Source organism: Halyomorpha halys, unplaced genomic scaffold (assembly GCF_000696795.3).
Source record: "Halyomorpha halys isolate HHAL.00 unplaced genomic scaffold, Hhal_1.1 Scaffold145.1, whole genome shotgun sequence".
In the NCBI taxonomy this organism is placed as follows: domain Eukaryota; kingdom Metazoa; phylum Arthropoda; class Insecta; order Hemiptera; family Pentatomidae; genus Halyomorpha; species Halyomorpha halys.
In genome coordinates, this window is record NW_027115461.1 from 675,018 (window position 1) to 696,156 (window position 21,139).

The following is a 21,139-nucleotide window of genomic DNA, read 5'->3' on the forward strand; positions in this document are numbered from 1 at the left end:
GATGAATTCCTTTATCAATATTGCTTATTGCTTATAATTGAGCCATATTGTTTCATTAAAATAAAATAAAAATTTATTTAATGGTCATAAAATTAATTTTTAAAATAAAAATTTATTTAATGGTCATAAAATTAATTTTTAAAATAAAAATTTATTTAATGGTCATAAAATTAAGTTTTGACACCTGTTTCTCCTTAAAAGACATCATGGACATTGGAAGTCTACATGGGAAATCCCCTTTCAGCCAAGAAATACATCATCTAGCTACCATGCCTCTAAATTCACCAACTGGAAAAATAAAAGAAGTAACTCCAACCTATCCCCGAGTGCCAACTGTTTTTATATTTTTGAAATGAACCTCACTTGATGGGTTTAATTATATACCCTCACAATTTCAGTAATATTCAATCTATTCGGTAATTTTTGCTCTTAGTGGCCATTACTGGCAGTATTCATTATTGATACATTTACCTAGCATACAATTACTATCCATTTCCACTTTTAATTTTTTCTGACTACAATATCATCAAAATTATGTTTTTTGGAGAATATTGTTTTTTTTTCTAACGGTAAATGTGGATTTCCTGTTAGAAAATAACTTAATTTTTTATATGGACTAAAAATAACAAGAACATTAAATGTCCTTGAAATTTTCCTGTTTTTAGGAAAACATGTAGTTGGAAAAACCTTATCTCAGAAACTATTGAATGTAAAAAGATCTATTAGGGCTTATTAAATGAATCATAACTAATTTATAATGATTAATTGTCTGAGAACAATAGTATTATAATAAAATAAATTCACAAAATGACGATTTCTCATTATTTGTAAATGATTATGGGATATCAAATAATTTATAAGGCTACTTATAATACTTTAGAAGTTAATAATAATAAACCAAAAAATACAACATGGTCATTTAGAAAAATCTGCCATATTAGACTTATGGAGAGGTGTAAACATTCTATTATTGTATTTTTCAAACATTATTACACAAAAATCCAAATTAATTTACATTTAATTATAGGTACAGTTAAATTTTAAGCCATTTTTACTAGACTTCAATCTACTGGCACTGGCCTAAAAAATAAAATTATGACCATTTAAAGGGTTAAGAAAAAAAAACAATATAAAAAATAACAATTTTATTAATTAAAAGTATATTGTATTTAAAAATAAATATATATCTCAGATTGCCCATACATTAATATTACAGCTTCTTTATAAGAATCTGTTCAAGGAATTTATTATGCTTCCTCATTTTCATTTTCACTTTCTTCTTCCGTTTCACTATACTCATCCACATTTTCCCTATAAGTTGAAATACTTTGTACAGACGGTAAAGCATCTCCTATTGTGTACCTCATTGCCTTCAATCTCTCAGTAGCATGTTTAAGTTGAACTTCTTTTAAGTGTTTTGTCTGCTCATATTGAAGTTTCAACGATTCTTCCAAAGATATTAATTTGGCATCACCAAAAACTGGAAGAGGTGGAGTTGCTGCAGAAAGATCTCTTACTTTTTTCTTAACCTCAGTCAAATCTGAAATCAATGATTTGTGAGGCAGGAATCTCTTTTTTGGCTCAACTTTATCAATTTTATTACTCAAGTTGATCGCATAGACTTCTTCAATGTCCGCTAATGTTATAAGAGGTTCATCTTCCTTTTCAACACTAGAAAACAAAAAATGCTATATTAACAATAAAAGGAAACAATATAAAAATAATATATTTTATAATGAAAGGAATATGGTCCTGGTGCGGTAAAAAAAAAACTCAAATAGTAGAAATATACTATTTTAATGAGCCAACGTTTCGCCCCACGTTGCAGGGCTTCTTCAGGGCTATTTTGACGGCAGTCAAAACTAAAAATGATTAGTTTAGTTTTGACTGCCGTCAAAATAGCCCTGAAGAAGCCCTGCAACGTGGGGCGAAACGTTGGCTCATTAAAATAGTATATTTCTACTATTTGAGTTTTTTTTTTACCGCACCCGGACCATATTCCTTTCATCTTTACACATGGTCAATCAATAATCTTCCAATATATTTTATAGTAGTGAGAAATTTATTTAAAGGAAATATTCCAAAAACACTCTGCACTTCATTTCAAGATTTGAATAAGCCTAAGAACAGAAAATAAATTACTACTTGAAAATCAATTACATAATGCCCTGAACGGTCAAACAAAACTTCACAACATAAACATGTACCCAAATGGCATGATATTAATCATGTCATAACAACATTAGTATGCAGCAGTACATAGGTGATTTTAAATTAAATTTAAAGTATCAAAAAAGAAAAATATGAAAAGAATAAAAAGTTCATCTTACAGTACAAAACTTCAGAAAATAGTAAATAATTAATTTTTTATGGTATTTCCATTGATAAATAGGTAATAGTTCACAAAAAAAACTCCTTTGGTGGAAAATAAAAATTCCCTAGTTATATTGATATTATTACTGCTTTTGACATCATATCTGCCGACTTTCACTCGCTCAAACCTCTTAAAGTTTAATTTTTGTAGAGGTGGGTCCATATTAAATAGCTGCATTCTGTACAAGTGAGTTTTGAAGGTCCCACCATAGAAGCTTTTTTTTAATCTAGTACCAAAAATGAATTGAAACATAAGAGAAAACATTAAACTTACCATAAATTAATTTTAAAAACAACAATAAAATAAAGAAAGGGTACTTACAGAACTTTCTTCTGGTTATGAGTAGTACCACTATGAGTAGCTAAAATTGCAAGAGGGTTTTGCTCATCTTCAATGGGTTCACCATCAAGATCTTTTTCTGCAATAAAATCTGTATTTTTTTCGTCCCATTCGAGTACATCAATTTTCTTTTCTTTTATTGTTAATCTTGTCAAAACATCGCTAATGTCCTCAGTTTTATCCCTTCTTTCAATTTCTAGTTCAATTTCCCTCTTGAATCTTAGTACTTTCTCCCCTTTGTCTGGTAACTTGGCTAAAGGTAGGCTAAAATATAACACAATAAACTTGAAAAATGAAATAACTGTATCAATGTAAATGACAATAAAATAATAAAAATGATAATAATAAATAAATAATAATAAAAATGAAATGGTTCTACCTTTTGATAAGTCTGTTCTGTCTTGCTAATAACTCTAATAACTGAGGTTTTGACAATGCTTTAACATCAGTATGGTGCTCATTTTCAGTCTTTGGGTTGGGTACTTGTTTACTACAGCCTGGTTCATCATTAACATTTATTGACATAGCTGAACATCTTGAAGGCATCTAAAATAAAAGTATAAATTATCTAAAAAATCCCACTTCGAATGAGAAATTCTTCATTCGCTTCTAAAACTTTCATAAAAACAAATTGTTTTCACAGTTGATGTCTAAAAACCCCTGTAACCATAGACAGGATCATATCAATTCACATTGGTAATAGGTTAAAACGCTATAAGTTTTTACATTCCGACCAACGAGGTTAGAATCAATTGCCAAAGAAGTACTATGTGAAGAAGTACCAGGGACGTGACGGCCGTGCGGGTTGGGGCGCAGGTACCAGTGCGCTCGGTTCGGAACGTTGTGGATTCGATTCCCATCTGGGGGAGTTAACATTCATTTTTCGGCAGTCCCGAAACTCAGGTAGCCACCTGAGGGGGTTTGCAAAAAGGACCACTAGGCCCACTTGCCGGACTTGTTCCTCCACCAAATACCAAGCCAATAATGGCAAAAAGTGAAATTCATGAAAAAATTCAGAGACCATATTTCACAAACGGACGCCCCATTTCTCTCAACCATAATTTCAGTTCTTAACTAGGTAAAATAATTTTGACGTATTTTCGTTTATTTAATTTTTCATCAATCATAACCACATAAACGTGTTACACAATGTTTGTAATTATCGCAATAAGAATAAACGGTAACTACTAATGATCCCAAGGATAGAATCCTGCCGATCTTATCTTCTGTTGTCCTGCACGATATGCGTTATGATCTTTCAGTGTAAACTTATATGTATTTATACCCTGATTTTTAGTGAAAAGTGTTCATATGAAGTTTTATCTCTTTCGCGGGAGTAGTGAGGTAAAGATCAAAGCTGTTATATTAATCTTGTAAGTGAAAAATCATAGAAAATAACGAGTACCATTAGGAGTGAATGGCTCTGTTGTAAGACTCTATGCCATTAACTCCAAAGACCCAGGGTCGAATCCGACTGTGGTGGATAATTATTTTTTTCCCTGTAGTCGTGAGTCAGCCCTGTGGGTTCTAGAATACACCGGGGTCGATCCAGCTTCATGAAGCGGGTATCCTTAATACCCCTTAATTTTGACCACATTACCCCCTTGTACAACTTTTGGTCTAGTAGCAGTACTTTCTTACAATGTACTGCACCCCTGATCCTTCATGGGTTGTAGCTGTACAGATTTTTTTAAATTAATGACTACCATGACTTATTATTCGTATAAATGTCTAGGATTATCCCGCTTATATTGAATTTTTGAGCCATATTTGTTATGGTTACAGAGCTAATGAGCTAACAACAGATGTATCAAGGTTATAGTTTTTTGTTTTGTTTTTTTATTCAACCTGTTCCTCGTGGTCAAGGGATCATAGACCTTGTATGGTACTACACCGAGTTATACTATAACAGGAAGAATTTGCCGAACAAAAAAAAATAGATTGTGTAAATAGCTGTTATGACGAATATTCGTGCTCTGAGCTTGTTTTTGGGTGTATTTGTTTCGAGTTGGTCTTCCAATGCATGTATTTGTTATGTTATGTTCTCAGATAACACATAACAAACACCCCATTCACTCATTCTACCTTTTATCTTCCTCTTTCCGAATTAGTGAATATTTAAACTAGTTTATAATTTATTACTATTTATGACTGATTCTTATTTACTTTGTGATTAATTACTTGTACCTTTTTCATAAATAATTCTTGTATTCGGCCAAACATAATTAATATTTGCAGTGTAGAAATGCAAAAGTATTTCAATACTATCAGCAATATTTTTCAGAATCAAGTTTGAACTGGAATGCTGTTAAATCAATATGACTTAATAAAAACAGGAACCTTTTTCTCGGATCACCTGTAATTTTATATAAATGCTAGTACGTAATACTACGTAACTCAACATATAAACCTATAAATATCAAATTTGTTTCATTTATTAGTTGATTTAAGGTGATAACAGAAACATGTATCAAATTGAGATGGGTTGTTAATAATTCATCACAAATCTATTAATGATTTAAGAACTTTTCGGCCTACCAGGATATTCCGTATATATTGAAATTCAATGTATAAGGAAAAATAGTAACCTATTAATAATAGAAAAAGTGTCTGCTTATTAAATAAAAAAAATAGATCAAGGACAAGTTCGGCACTGCACTAGCTATGCACATACAACGTAAAACCATTTTACCCGAAATTTCGGATCCCCTACAATTACCATCTAAGGTGAGAAATATCTGAAAATAGGGTAAAAATACCCGAACCGCCAGCTTTGGTGACAAATCCAGTGGAACAGAGGAGTCCTCTACTAGAAAATATAAGATACGTAATAAATACAAATATAAATATAAATATAAATACAGATATAAATACGTTGGCCTTGTCAACGTTCACCAGAGCATTAGCGTTCCTAAATGGAACCTCAAGCCATTCGTGGAATCATCAAACGAGATTGAACTGTATTGAAATTGAATCAATGCCAACTAAATTAATATCTTTATGCTAATATGAAATATATATAAGAGATGGATTTATATTATTTTTAATCTGTTGTAATATATTGAAGTCAACAGCTTCAAATACCTCGCCTCTACAATAAGAACAATAAATGATTAATGGACAGAGATAGACCAGCATATAACAAGCGCGAAAGGAGCCTTCTTCTCTCTGTTAAGAATACTAAAATCCCGAAAAATCTCTATAAATCTTAAGCTAAGGATGTACAATGCCATGATAAAGCTGGCTTTGACACATAGTTGCAAGACCTGGGATCTAACAGGTACCATAGCAAGCAGAATTGAGAGATTTGAACGGAAAGTCTTCCTTACAATTACAAGAGCTATCTGAGACCAGAGCCTTAACACATGGAGGATAAGACTAACAATGAACTGCTTGCAGAGAATGGTTAGACAATATCTCACGATATGAAGGCAAGGAGATTAAGATGGGCAGAACGTATGGCACGAAGCAATCCATCAGGACACCTCTACACAACAATGAATGCTAATATAGTAGGCAAGAGACCAAGTAGGAGGCCAAAAAACGGATGGATAGGTATAATCAACAAAGTTGCAAAAGAGCTACATGCAGCAAACTGGAAAGCAGTAGCAAAGGCAAGCAGGCCTGGAGAAGGCTGGTTCGGGTGACCAAAGATTTACAAAGTCTGTAGAGCCAACCGAGAAAAAAATGTATTGTTGTTTATTTAATTGTGTAGCGTTTTATCAATAGAATTTTAAAACAAAAATGTTTAGTAATGTCATAAATAAATAGTAAAATTAGAGGCTTCTCGACGTCAATATCCGACATGTATATATTAAATTGCAATCACTTTCGTAAATCTATGCCCTTCCTATCTAAAATAGCGGGTTGCCACAATTTAATTCTTTTTGTACTTAGGAAGAAATTTTTGGAGCTCTTTATTTATCCTGCCTTTTTCCTATCACGAATCAGATTATGAAGACTGCTTCCCCTGGTAACTCGTTAGTTCAAGAGAACGATGCACTCCGCTATCAAAACGATTTCTATTACAATGTCTCTTTGTCATAATATAGTTTCCTCTATTGCTGTGGTTACTAAGGAAGAAGTGAATTTCACGTTACTTCGGTCTATGCTAACTTTTCTTACCTTGCTTATATTCCATTCCTATTTACTTCCATATATATATTGGCTTGGAGGATTTATGGACTATAATGGAAGGGATTTATTATTTTATTTTTTATTGAACCCAAAGATGAGTGTGAAAATAAGTTAAGAGAGAACCTTGGGAGAGGAACTTAGACAGAAAGGTTACCATCATGTAAGGGGTAAGCTGGTAGAACAAATGAAAAAGGTGGGCCTTATGTGTCTTCCAAGGGCGTAACACCTCTGCTCAGTAGGAGATGAGTATGAGCCAATCACTTGCTGTCTTTTGTTTCAGTTTAGATCACAATGGCGGTCATTCTTATTAACCTCAACGCAAACCTTTTTTTTTGTAAGTGTAGTCTTTTTGGCTTCACTTTTGCTTTGAAGGAGAGTAGGGTTATGCCACACTTAAAAATGAATATCAACAAATCCGCAGCATCGAGTTCTAATGAGAGTTCGTATCTTTCTCCTCTGGGTACATTATAAAACGGGAGTTGGATGATGTCCATAATTAATAATAAAAAGCTCAGTATATATAACATTTTTTAGAGCCATTCCTCTGTCCAAGAAGTATTGAATTCAATATTCCAGTCTAATTGAGGTGAACTTAGATTCATCGAACTCATACCTTGCCAAACAAAAAACACATTAGTTTGTTAGCTAAGGTCATTCATTAAAAAAATAAATTCGATATTTATTTATTTATTCCAAAACTTGGTTTTGGAATAAAATTGTAACTTTTTTATTATTTATTAGAATACAAAAAACGTCAAATCCAATAATTAAAGTTTTACTATTTAAAATATAGTAATTTAAAAAAGAAAAGGAAAATAGAAAAATTAAAAGGAACTATCACTAATTACTCTTGAAAAAGGGATTGTATCAACTTAACAGACAATAAATTCGTTACGGTTGTTACAGTGAAATTGATAAGAAAATATTTAAGTACATGAACACAGTAAAGGTCCCAATTAATATATGATATAAAATTTGTATTGTTTTATACGCTGGTTGTTCTGATCATATCCTTTAAACTAAGCTATATAGGAATACGAATTCCATATGCCGTTTTAATAACAAGGAGTAAATCATTATTTAGCGTAATATGTCTTTTATAAACTTTTAAAATAATAGATATTATAATTAAAATAATTTATGATAATTTGAACTTGTTGCTTTGCGCGCGCTCCGTTCTCTTCTCGTAATAATACTGAGTCAAGTTATATTTATTAATGTTACTATTCCTACTTTTAGAAAACTGTTATAAATGTTATTTTTCTTATAATGAGCAAAGTAATGAAGTACGAGGCTTGTTTTTGTATTATAATTCATGAGGGATTGTTATAGAAGAATATTTGCTCATATTTGGCGATTGTTCTATTTATGCTTACCCTAGATGGCCTTGTTATATGTGTCAGTTGGGTAACGAGAAATCTCACTGCCCACTTTAGCAGTAGAGTGACTGATTGTGAATGCTATGAATGAAAAGGCGTCTCAGGGCGACAGATGTTAATAAATTTAATGAAATGTGTTAGTCATTAGTATTCTACAATGTCCAGGTCAAATGAGAGGCAGAGCTATGCTCAAACTTATAAATTAGTTGTTGTTGGCGGCGGTGGTGTTGGAAAATCAGCTATAACAATACAATTTATTCAAGTGAGTTCAAAGTTCACTTATTATAAGTTTCTTCCTTATAAATTTTGAAGCCCTTAAATCTATTTATATAAGAAAAAAAAAAAACTTCAAAGTTATGTTTTTTATAAACCTTGATGATTTTCTATTTTTCTTTTTCCTAAAGAATTCTTTTTAATGATTTTTACATTATTAATATTAAGTTTAGAAAAGCTTTAACAATTTTTAATTTGTTGAACAATGTTCTTAACACCCACACAATCTACTACTAACCAATCTCTTTGCCTATTTTTGGTAATATTCATTTCTAGGTCATTATTTTGTTTTGAATTTTGCAGAGTTATTTCGTAACTGATTATGATCCTACCATCGAAGACTCTTATACAAAACAGTGTGTTATTGATGATGTTCCAGCGAAACTGGATAGTAAGAAGTCTATTTTTAGTTTTTTAAAAAGTTTATGTTATTATTTTTTACACGTTTTTTAATTCATTATAATTTCAGTTCTCGATACTGCTGGCCAAGAGGAATTTAGTGCTATGCGAGAACAATACATGAGATCGGGCGAAGGTTTCCTTTTGGTATTTTCAGTTACTGATAGGGCCAGTTTCGATGAAATGTATAAATTTCACAAACAGATACTAAGGGTTAAGGATAGGGATGAATTTCCTATGCTTATGGTCGGAAACAAGGCTGATTTGGATCATCAAAGACTGGTAAGTTGATATTTATTACTTTTTGAAAATTTTCATGTTTGAAGCTTCTTAATCATTTATTATTTCCTTTTTCTTGATATTTTTATAATTAATCTTAAAATTTGTTTATCTCATGTTAATATGTGATTATTTTGTCACTTCAATGAAGTTATTACAATCTTCATATGAATTGTTTAATGAAAAAGTAATGTTAATGAAATCAGTTTTGTTTTGAGATATTGATGATTTAAGTGGAATTTCCATAAATCATTCAGTAAGCTAAGTTGGACCAAAATTAGGTATTGTTGAAATTAATAGCTAAAATTGTTATCGATACGATATTTATTTATCAATGGTTCATTAATGAATGAGGGTCGTATCCATGGAAATTTTAGCTATTAGTTTTAACTATACCTAATTTTTGCCCATCTCTGTCAGTAAGGAATGGATGCTTTTTCTGTCAACACTAGACAGTCCCAAGTTAATGGATTTAGTAATTAATTAAATGATATTCATTATTATTTATTTTTTATGAAATTAAATTTTGATAACAGACAGAATGACTTACACCACTATTTCTCCCAGTGACTCATGTAATCTATTCTCAATCAACATTTGTATTAATCTCATATTTGTTATTGTCTTATTATTGTTTATGAAGGGCTTTTCTATAGTCTAGAAATAAGTTGACAGTTCTCATCATTAATAACTGTTTGTTAAATTTTATTTAAATATTACTGTTTGTTTTAATTCCATAATGACCAGCCCCAAATATTTTTTAATTTTCATTATTAAAAACAATGTCCACTTGAGTAAAGTTCTGTAAAATATTGTATGCACAATAATTGTAGACAAGTAAAATTTTAAGAAGTTATTACTTGTTTTGGTTTTCAATCCAGTAATGATTAATGTGCCACTATAAATGTGAATGATAACGAGATTTGTAGGTAAAATCTTGATATGTTTATTAAAACTCACATTTGATTCATTAATACTATAAAGTTTTAATATATTCCCTAGTGATATATAACATTCTTTGATGAAAACAGGCCTTTCTGTAGTGGTTCTAATAAAGGTGGCTTTTATAGCTTTTTTAATGATGATTCCATCAGATGTTGGGCTTTGATATAGGCTTCATGTTGAAGCATTTTCTAGACATTCGGAAAGAGTATCTACTTTATGATTATTATTTTTACTACTTTTCTTATTGATCAAATGCACATTTCTATCTTAATTTGTATAAATTAGCTAAATTATTCTCAGATATGAAAAAAAAGTAATGAATGTAGATGAAGTTGTTGTTGTTGTTGATTGTTGCTTAAAAGCGTAAAACCCTCTGGTCATCAACGCCTATGCTATGATAAAAGTAAAAAAAAAAAAAAATAAATAAAAAATAAAGAATATAGAAATAAAAAAAAAATAAAAAAATGAAATAAGTAAAAAACATTAAAAAAAAAAATTGAAGAGGAGTTATAATTTATAACGGAGGTGATGTGCTTTTAAAAATTCAAACACTCGTGTAATTTTAGCTTCCTCATCTGCGAGAGCTTTGGATAAATTTGGGGTCAGTCGTATCCTATTTATTGTTGGCAAATAGTGAGTACACTCTTCAAAAATATGTCTAATCGTAAGAATGGAGTGTCTACTCGGAAGATGAAGTGATATCAGTGTTATTAAAAACAAGATATAGTAAAAAGAAAACTATAATAATGAGAAAAAGTAAGAATACTAAGACAGGGATCCTGTTTCAGACCAGCAATGGTATGATACCTGGGGGAGGTTTGTTATTAACTGAAACGAAGAACGATTGATTAAGCATATTTTTCTTTTATGATTCATTTATTGTGTTTTTCTTTTCTTACTTTCACTCCTCTAAATCCATTTCTATCACAAAACTCCATTGTCTCAGGTTTTGTACTAGACGATTTTATTCATTTGACAAGTAGTTTTGAGGATCTGTTAGAAATCTCATAACAATCTATGGTTTGTTATTTATTATCTTACAATCTGTGGAATATAAATTAATTTTATTGTATCTCCCCACTTTAAATATATAATATTTTACTATAAAACCTTATTTTATAATATTTCTCAACAAATTTTAGATCCCAGCTGAAGAAGCCCAAAACATGTCTAGAGAATTGAGGATTCCGTATATAGAGTGCAGTGCTAAATTACGCATGAATGTCGACCAAGCTTTTCATGAATTAGTGAGGATTGTCAGGAAATACCAAGCTTCTGAGAGGCCATTGTTAAAGCCTCAGCATAACAGTTCACGGAGAAAATGTGCCATTTTATAATGTAACATAATTTTTTTTTTTAATTTACGAAACTTATCTTTATCACTTTTTACAGTGATAAGGTTTTTGTTTTTGCTATGTGTTACTAATACGCTTTTTATCATTATATTATAAATTTAATAACTGTCGATATGATTTTATATTTAACTAATGAGAAAACTCAAGTTGTTTCTCACACAATAATTTATTAACTATATAATGAAAACATTTAAAAATAATCAAATGACTTTTTTTTTTATTTAAGATATAAATCGACATTGAGCAATCGAATATTTAACCCACCAGTTTTTTTGCCAATTAGTGTTAAATGCTGTTATATTTTAGTACTAATGAGTTATATTAATAATGTATTTTTATTATATTTTTTATGATAATTATTACAAAAGTTTCGTATTATTGGATTTTCAGGGTTTTCCTTTAATAACTTTTTAAAGTAATTAATCACAGTAAATTTTATATTAAAGAAATAGATTATTGTAAAAACAGGAATTTAGTTAGAATGCATTCTAAGCAAGGAAGCTTACTTTTACTGCTGCACAACGCAGATGTACAAATCTTATTGCTAACAAGATGTGAGTAGATGCGTATATGAATATTTATATATTACAAAGCTAAGTTTGTTCTTAGGTTTTTTTTTTTTAATGTTTAATATATTATGTTAAAATACTGACTGAGAATATCAACAAAGTTTCACTGTTATCTTTAATTTTATCACATTTATTTGTTTTGAGCAGTTTATTACACACTGGACAAATTGTCCAGTCTGCTGGACCAAATTGAAAAAATAGAATGAACAAAATTATTAGTCGTTAGGTACTTGTGTAGATGACGGGCGATCATTCTTTTCTTTTTCAACTTGTAATTTGTTGTATCTGAAGTTGTCTTTGTCATATTTCTCCTGATTTTGTATCAATCAAATGATAGAAATTTGCCTTTTATGAAAGAAAAGATCGTCAAATACTCCCATATTTAGGCCCTGGCCTTGCGTGATGAATCTTTAAGTAAAATAGAAAGTATACATCAGAGGAATTGATAGTGAACTCTGCTCTTCCTAGCGAAGTCTATTTGATTTTGTTCTCTATAGACAAAATGAACCATTTCATCCATCCGAGATAGAATCAATAAATAATAATTATTTGGACAAAATGAACCAAAAATAAATCTAATGATTGTATATTATGCTGTTTCCATTTCTATTTTGTTGTTATTTTCATATGTTGGAATTGTATTGTATGAATTGGTTAGTAAATTAACATTATTAACATTTTTTTTTTTAAGAACAATAAACGTTATTTATTGATTTAGTCTCGGATGGACGAAACTATCCATTTTGTCCAGAGTTGACAAAATCAAATCCACCATAGTTTATTTATTAATGATTTAATTTTGAAAATCATTCAAAAATGTCTTCGTGAAATTTTGGTTAAAGTAATTGTAAAAGATTTTTGGCTAACTTTCTGATGTCTATTAAGAGCCAATGGTATTTAATTAGTAAGTAATATTAAATTTTTGTTTAGTTTCTCCTTTTCTGGAATCAAGAAATTTTATATAATGTTAATGATGATAATAATAAGGTAGGCTCTCACTGGCTAAGTCCACTGTAGCGGAAGTAACTACTTTGTATTTTGTTGAACTTTCACTGTATTTCGGTGATGGTCAAGATATGTCTTACTGCTGAGTCTTGATTGTCCCTTAAGTAGTCTGGCGGTCTGGAGTTCAACAGTTCTAGGTTTTTTTATTGTTTAAAAGGAGAGTTTAAATGATAATGGTTACCTTGCAATGGTCTCTATGCTTTCTTTACTTGTATTTTTGTGATGCAAAAAAAAAAAAGGAAAAAGGAAAATGTCTACAAATTGATTTGTTATGATTGAAGTGAAAACAGTTTTCAGTGTATGCAAATAGATAACAGTAATTAAAAAGAAAAAAAAAATTCCTGTGCTAATTAGTTAAAGTAGGATGTTGAATAGGAGTTGGCCAAGTTTCATACAAAAACATAAGCAGTAACAGTTGGCAGTCACACAGGTCGGTACAGCCTATCTTCAAGTTGAAATATAATCAATGTTTATCGATCGCATTATGACTGAAAAGGATTTTTGTATGTCCTTCTTTTTTTGTTTCAACATATTTAGGTACATGTAACTTTTTTAAGTGCCATTTTCAAATATTCTCTTATACTGGTTAGAATATATAACCTGTGCTAGTTAAAATATATAATCTGTACACAATTATTGTACAGGTTAAAATATATAATCTGTACACTATTACTGTACAAGTTAAAATATATTATCTGTACACTATTACTTTACAGGTTAAAATATACTGATTAACCTGAACACTTACTTTACAGGTTAAAATATATAACCTGTACAGGTTAGACTAACTAGCCTGTACACTGTTACTTTACAGGCTATAATATATATATATCCTGTACACTGTTACTGTACAGGTTAGATTATATACCTGTACTCTGTTACAGTACAAGTTAGAATATATAACTTTTACTGTCACTGTACAGTTTAGAATATATAACCTTTATACTTTCACTGTACCATAATATTAATCAGAATTAGCTTTAGCTGTTGTTTTAATAATTGGCATGTATACATTTGTATAAATTTTTATTTTATCTATGTGTGATAAACCCAGATAATTTTCTATCTCCAAACATTTTTGTAAATAATTTTTTTAAGAATCTAGACAGGAATGTGAATTTTAAATCTATTAATTTTTTTAATATATATTTTTTATTATTGAATTACAAATCAGTCTTCTAGTGTTTTAGTTTAGCCAGGACTTATTTTAAAAAACCATCTAAAAATAATAAAATATTAAAATAAAAAAGAACTCTCATCAATTATTATTTTATGATAAATTATTACATACATTCAGAAATCAACAGCTCATTTAATTTAATTTTGTTAAATTATGTTCAATTCTAAATGAATAATGTAACGTGAGTGGAAGACAAAGAAAAGCTTGGTGATATTGAAGATATCGTTAAAAAAAAATTTATTGTGATTGTATTAAAATATTAAATCTTGATGTATATTATACTATGAAATTTCAGGTTTATGTATATATAATTTTAAAAACATATTGATACAAATACAAATTTTTCTTTGGTCACTTAAATAATAGTATAATAACTGATTTGTGGTGAATTATCACTCTTAGGCTCGCTACAAGAATTTCACCTCAACAAACTTAACTGTTGTAGTAATTTTTATGCCAACGATGAAAAGTTTTCATTTAAAACTCTAGCACTAAAATATTTTGCATCTTGCATTTTAAATTTAACTATTATAAAAGTGAACATTCTAAATTTTTATTTTGTATTGTAAAGGTACTAGTCCTTTTTGAAAGTAAAGAATTTTAATGTTCCGTACCCATAACGGAAGTGTGAAATTTCTATTTCTGTCTTCTGTCGAGTAAAGGGTTTGGGGAATGAAGCAAACCAAATTATTTATTTAAATGTTTAAAACAAAAGTACCAGAGAATATACTGGTATATCGGGTGGTCCCCCCCCTCTCCCTCTTTGACAGATACCTATCTACCTACCAGAGTATATACCTGTAAAATTGACAGTTACTGTGAGACAGATAAACTGTTCTTTTGTGTCCTTCCATTTTCAACAAGTTTTTTTATTCTTTTACTAGAAATTAAAATATGTTATAATTTATTAAAGATAATATCAGTATGAGGTAACGAGATTTTAGTACTTAGGACTTTTCCTATCTCTGGGAATGAATCCTATTTTCAAATCAATGTTTCAAATAAAGAATGGACTCTTTCTAATTTAGAATTTTCTATAATTTGAACGACCTGTAAAAATAAAAATTTGATTTGAAGTATTATTGGCATGTTATGTTCTATTAGGTTTTAAAAAATTAGTTAATAGTAATCGAATATGGTCAGAGGCCTTGAGAAGAAGCTTTCAACTTCCAAACAAATGAGAATTTACTTCTATTTCTCAAAAAAAAAAAAAAAAATTATATATATGAATAATGATAACTATTGTATAAATATTTTTAATATTTAATTTTTGTTTTTAAATTGATTTGTTATTAACAAAGTTACCTCTTTTTTCCCCCCATTTTTTTCTCTCTTGGTTGTAAGTAGTTCATATGAGAGAGAATCTACTGTATGTAACTGGAATTCGTTAAAAATTTTTATCTATTAAACTCATACAATTTTTTTTATTCTAAAAGTTTCTAAAAAATGTCCACAGTTTATTTTAAAATGAACGGTTAACATTTTTTCCCAATGAAACTTTAAAATTCCACAACTTGTTTAAACATGATTTTTTATCAATTTCTGTTGTTAGTGAAACTTTTAATGAAAATATTTTTTATTCAGAAAGTTTAAAAAAAAAATTTACACGGTTGGTTTAAAAATGAATTGTTTACTATTTTTGTTGTTTGTGAAAAATTTCCACAGCTTGTTTAAAAATGAAGTCAGTATTTTACAGCACCACATACAACAATGCAACGCTTGGTGTCTATTAATTTTTATTTCAAGGAAAATTATTAATTTCGTTTAGTCCTTAATTTATTTATTTTCCCTTTTGCTATTTGGTGAATATGTATTTACATTAACTGACAATATTGTCATTTTCTGGCTATAATTCCTTTTATTCTATTTTGTTTTCATTTCTCTTATAGGTTTAAAAGAGAAACTATTGTAAAATAATATTTTCATCAATTAAAATGTCGTAAGTATTTGTATTAACTAAACACTCGTATTCTATGCTGGTACCTCAGTTCTATCGGCAGAATTTTATGGAAATCGATTAATCATTAAAGCCCACTATCTTACCTAATTTTTCCAATTTGGCACTCGGACCTTTACAAATTGGAAACCTTCGATTGTATTTGTGCAACAAAAAAAATAAAAATAAAATGAAGAATGAACCACTTTTTAGACAATAACGATTCCTATGTTCTAACCAAGGCAATATTTCCAATAATGCACATCTTAATAACGATTTTTTTATATTGACAGTTTACCCTGGTATAAAGAAATATGTGACATTAATAAATTACGAACAGGGAACATTATTAACTACTTAAGAAACTATAACCTATCTCAAAGCTACAACTTTGAGATTCAAACTGTAACACCTATTTTGTGCCTCTGTTATTTTAATATAGCATATCATGTAATAAAAAAAAAAAGGTATGTACATGTTAGCTTTTTGTAAGGTTATGTACACTTTGTAAGGTTTACGCACACTTGATCCTTATACAAACAAAGAAACACCAATCAGTATTATTACTATTATATGTGTATTATTATATACTGTGTAATTAGTCTTTTAAAACATAGTTGTTATATAGAGCAAGTTTAGGTATTTGTCTACTACATTATAAAGGGAAAAAATGCTTTATGAAATTTTTTTTTTATTTAACTTTCAAAAACTTTTACAGTTTGATCCGTCCATATGTGTTATAAATTCGAAGAAACTACCATTTTAATGAAAAAATGTAATAACAAATATATTTATGATACAAATAATGAATCTTTAGGGTTCTATGGTCATTTATAATTTAAACCAAACTCTTTTAACAAACATTATGGTGTTCTTCTTCATTTGGTAAATGATGTTTCTAATTTTAAATTAAGTAATTTATTATAAACAACTTAATTTTCATTGTTTTTAGTACTATTAATTTTAGATTATATATAATCTAAATCTAATAATAATATTAATAAAAAAAATTAAGGGAAAAAGCCAGCTTTTTTAATTTAAAATTATATAATAATTACAATATCAGTTTAAGGGAGCGGGGTGGTTTAGTGAGTAAGCTGCTGTGTTACTGCCGATGATCCGGGTTCGAATCCGGCTGTGGCAAATAATTATTTATCCTGTTACTGCCGTGAGTCAACCCTATGGTTTCGAGGAGCTTTCCGCAGTCCACCCAGCCTCATTAAGTGGAGAAAAATCTGGTGGTTATGCATGATGATCAAAATATCACATCCTTGCACAACTGTTGTTCAAGAAATAGTTCTCCCTTACAAATTACTGAACCCTCTGATCCTTCATAGGCTGTAGCGATACAGATTTTAATTTTTTCATTCACAGTTTTGTTCTACATCTATACATATTTCACATTGTAATGTAAAATTTTCCGAATTCTTAAATAAATTGAACAATTGAGAAACTGCACCTCCATTTTGCAAACAAAAAATAGTCAAATTAGAGTACTCTGAAAAGCAATTGAAGTCTCATTGTGAACCAAGTTGATAAAAGTGATATTTGGTTAAAAGTAATATTTACACATAATTTTTTCATGGAGCTTTTTAATTTATACATTGTGCATATCAAAGTCCTAAGAAAAATAATTCAGTAAATAAACAGTGGAGAATAAGCAGAATTTAAAGTTAATTATTTCCAATACTTCCGGGAGTTTTTTGTTTGATAATAGATTTTCATATCTTTTGACTGAGGTGAAGATGAAAGTGGTCAATAGAACAGGCCTTACATGTGTATAGATGGATAGATAGATACTAATAGATTTTCCATTAAATTTTGTTTTTATTGGAAAATAGAGAGTTCAGCATAGATTAAGTTAAAATGTGAAAAGTAAATAAAATTATATTAATATGAAGTTATTTGAATAGAACTGTGTTTTTGTTATTATATAATTTTATATTTAAAAAGATAGGCTTAATGTGGTTTAAAATGTTTGTTTCTTAATATTTTAAATTCCTTTGTTAATGATGTGTTAAATGTAAAACGTTTTAACATGCTAAATGTAAAACGTTTTAACATGCTAAATGTTATAAGGTTAGGATTGTAAGCAGTCCAATTTAATGTGTATGGCAGAGAGGAGCTCCTGGTGGATTTTCTGGGCAACTTGTTTTGTAACCTTTCCTTCCAAAACCTTCCAGAATTTCATGTTTTTATTTATACTTCAGTTTTGGTTGAAATAAATTATTAAAACATTTATAAAGTAAAAGAATAGTGAAAGTTTACCCACTGAGTGTTTATTGATGTTCCAAAAAAAAAAAATCTGGAAAGGGGGAACAAGTGAGGTGGAGGAAAGATGGTGTGATGAATCTCTTAGAGATTTTATTATCTCCTGATTACAGATAACAAAAAAAGTTTCCCAGGAAATCTGCTGGGAGCTCCTTTGAATTTAACATATAGCATGGACTTTTAATTAGGCCGCTCACAATTCTATACTTATATAATTTAGCATGTCAAAACTTTAGTTAAATTTAACACATGAATACTCCTAAAAGAAGGAAATATTGATCCATTTGACATTTTAATCTAAAAATCAATATTGCCCTTAATATAAAAACAATTATCGGTTCTATGGTACTTCATAATTTAAACCTAACACTATAAGCAAGCATCACGATGAATGCTCTTGTTCACTCGTTAAATGAATGATGTTTTTAAATTTAAATAACGTACTTTAGTTTAATTAACTAAAATCAGATATGAAAACTATTTTACGTAGACAATATGTTTTTTTTCTTATCATTTCATAGTTAAGTTCTAACCTTGACATTACGAAAGTAATAGTTTATGTTATAATTAAGTGAATGCCTAAACTTGCCAGATTTCCAGTTTGACAAAAGATAATATATAATGTATTTTATATGAATTATTAATTTAAAGTTAAATTACTCTACTTCAGATTTATAATGGATCAACTGTATTACATAATTCGCTTAGGTTTGTAAAAAAAAATTTTTTTTTTTAACCTGTGTAAACAGATATACCAAAATTCTAATCACTATATGTTATCGTCTTCCTTGTTGTTAAATGTATGTATAAAGTGCCTTCTGAATTTATGTTAATTTATTTAACCAAAACAAATATATTTAAACAATTCTTAAAAGATTTCTAATTATTATTACACATATATTACTTAATTGTGGGCCAACCTTTAAAATAACATAAGTAATTTATATAACAAATATATCAGTACTTCTAAATAATATTGCATTTTTTTTCCCCTATTTTTTTTTGTAATTCTTACAAGGCATATTCCAACATGATTCAAAATTATTAGGAAATTGTCAGTATTGTTTTTTTTCTTTTTTGTTATCTTTTGTCCAGAAGTTAAATTAGATGGCGATAGATACTAGTTCTTGGTTTTTGAGCCCAAAGAAACTCACATTAAGTGCTGACCTGTCAAAAAATGTGATATTGATAAGGAAAAGAGAAGTTAGATGCCACAACATTAGAGCTGAATGGAGGGGTGCTGCTACAACATTCCATTTCAGAAAATTTGATCAATGATCAAGCAAGCATTGGTTTGCTTAAATATAACGTTATTCCAATTGATCAAAGCAGTTGATTAATTTTGGTATGACTTATTCTTAATTGATACAATATTTATTTAGTTAAACTGGTATTATTTGCTGTGGACTTATTCCTGATGGATACTATGTGTATTCAAAAAATTAGAAGATTATTAGTTAATGTAATTATTTTAAGGAAAGTGGTCTGGGCTGTGGTCAAAAAAGGTTCACTAAATAGCAGGAAAAAAAAAATTATTTGTAACTAATGTTTCGCCCCACTTTGTAGGACTTCATCAGGGCTAAATAAAAACTAGGTACAAACATTGTAATGTGTAAGACTACAAGAATATACGTGTAGTATGATAAATGTCCATTTTATTTTGGATGGAATGATAGAAACTATGATTCCTCTGTAAAAAAAAGTTTTATTTTAATATCGTAACAAACCAAAAATACAAACTATACATCTTACATTATCTCCATTAACCTGTAAACAAAGAAAAAACATAAAAAGGTTCATGATTGAGTCATTCCTTTTTAAATACTTAAATAAACAGAACAGAAAATTGTAACTTTAACAAACAAGATTCCAAATTATTTCCATGCTCTCTATCGGCATTGCCACAGTCTAAAGCACCACTCCACTAAACTATCAAATTCCTCTCGCATCCAATGCTCCTTACCATGTTACAAATCAAGTCATATATCAGGACCTCTATGTTCCATATGTTGCCGATTTGGCTAGAACCAAATAGTAATCCTTCCATGATAAACTTCCTTATCACCCAAACCTACTTGTTTCTATCCTGGCTTCTCCTTCAATACCTGATAATCCCCCTAGGTGTCTGAAAAAAAGATGATATAAAGATCTACTCCTCTAGAAATGTTATTGGAGTTCTATCAGTGGGTAGATTCTCCTCATGTTTGTATCATTTCATTATATCACCTACAGCAAATTTACTTGCACATATTTTTATACAGAAATTCATTTCATTACATACGTAGAAAGTTATAAAAAATAATCAAAGTAAATTAGAAAAATATAAATACAAATGAATGAAACAGATATTAATAATAAGTACAGTAATGAATGAAATAGATATTAATAACGAGTACAGTAATGAATGAAATAGATATTAATAACGAGTACAGTAATGAATGAAATAGATATTAATAACGAGTACAGTAATGAGTGATAGAATTAAAAAATATACCACTGGAGCAAAAATTAGTGGGAAAAAAATTAAAGTTATAATAAATATGATAAAATTAAAAGACGGAAAAAGGACTGAGGAAATAAAATGGACATAAGAATAGAATAGTGTGATAACATATCAAGGGGATGTTTATTTCCTGCTTTAAATTTTACCATATATTTTTTATTACTTCTACTAATTATTATTCTAGTAGTACATTTT

The 21,139-nt window shown here is 29.1% G+C and overlaps 2 protein-coding genes across 2 annotated transcripts; one reads left to right on the forward strand and one right to left on the reverse strand.

The window, feature by feature from the left end:
- Positions 1–1,130: 1,130 nt before the first annotated feature.
- Polr2M (RNA polymerase II subunit M) lies at positions 1,131–5,033 on the reverse strand. The gene is made up of 4 exons (XM_014417000.3): positions 4,901–5,033; positions 3,093–3,259; positions 2,696–2,977; positions 1,131–1,671 (listed from the first exon to the last, which is right to left on the reverse strand). The coding sequence occupies exons 1-4, from the start codon at positions 4,934–4,936 to the stop codon at positions 1,248–1,250; spliced, it is 909 nt and encodes a 302-aa protein (XP_014272486.1). The 5' UTR covers positions 4,937–5,033; the 3' UTR covers positions 1,131–1,247.
- Positions 5,034–8,236: 3,203 nt separating this feature from the next.
- Ras64B (ras-like protein 2) lies at positions 8,237–19,012 on the forward strand. Its single transcript, XM_014417001.2, has 4 exons — positions 8,237–8,491; positions 8,806–8,893; positions 8,972–9,183; positions 11,268–19,012. Exons 1-4 carry the CDS (start codon positions 8,387–8,389, stop codon positions 11,460–11,462), a joined length of 600 nt encoding a protein of 199 aa, XP_014272487.1. The 5' UTR covers positions 8,237–8,386; the 3' UTR covers positions 11,463–19,012.
- Positions 19,013–21,139: the final 2,127 nt, after the last annotated feature.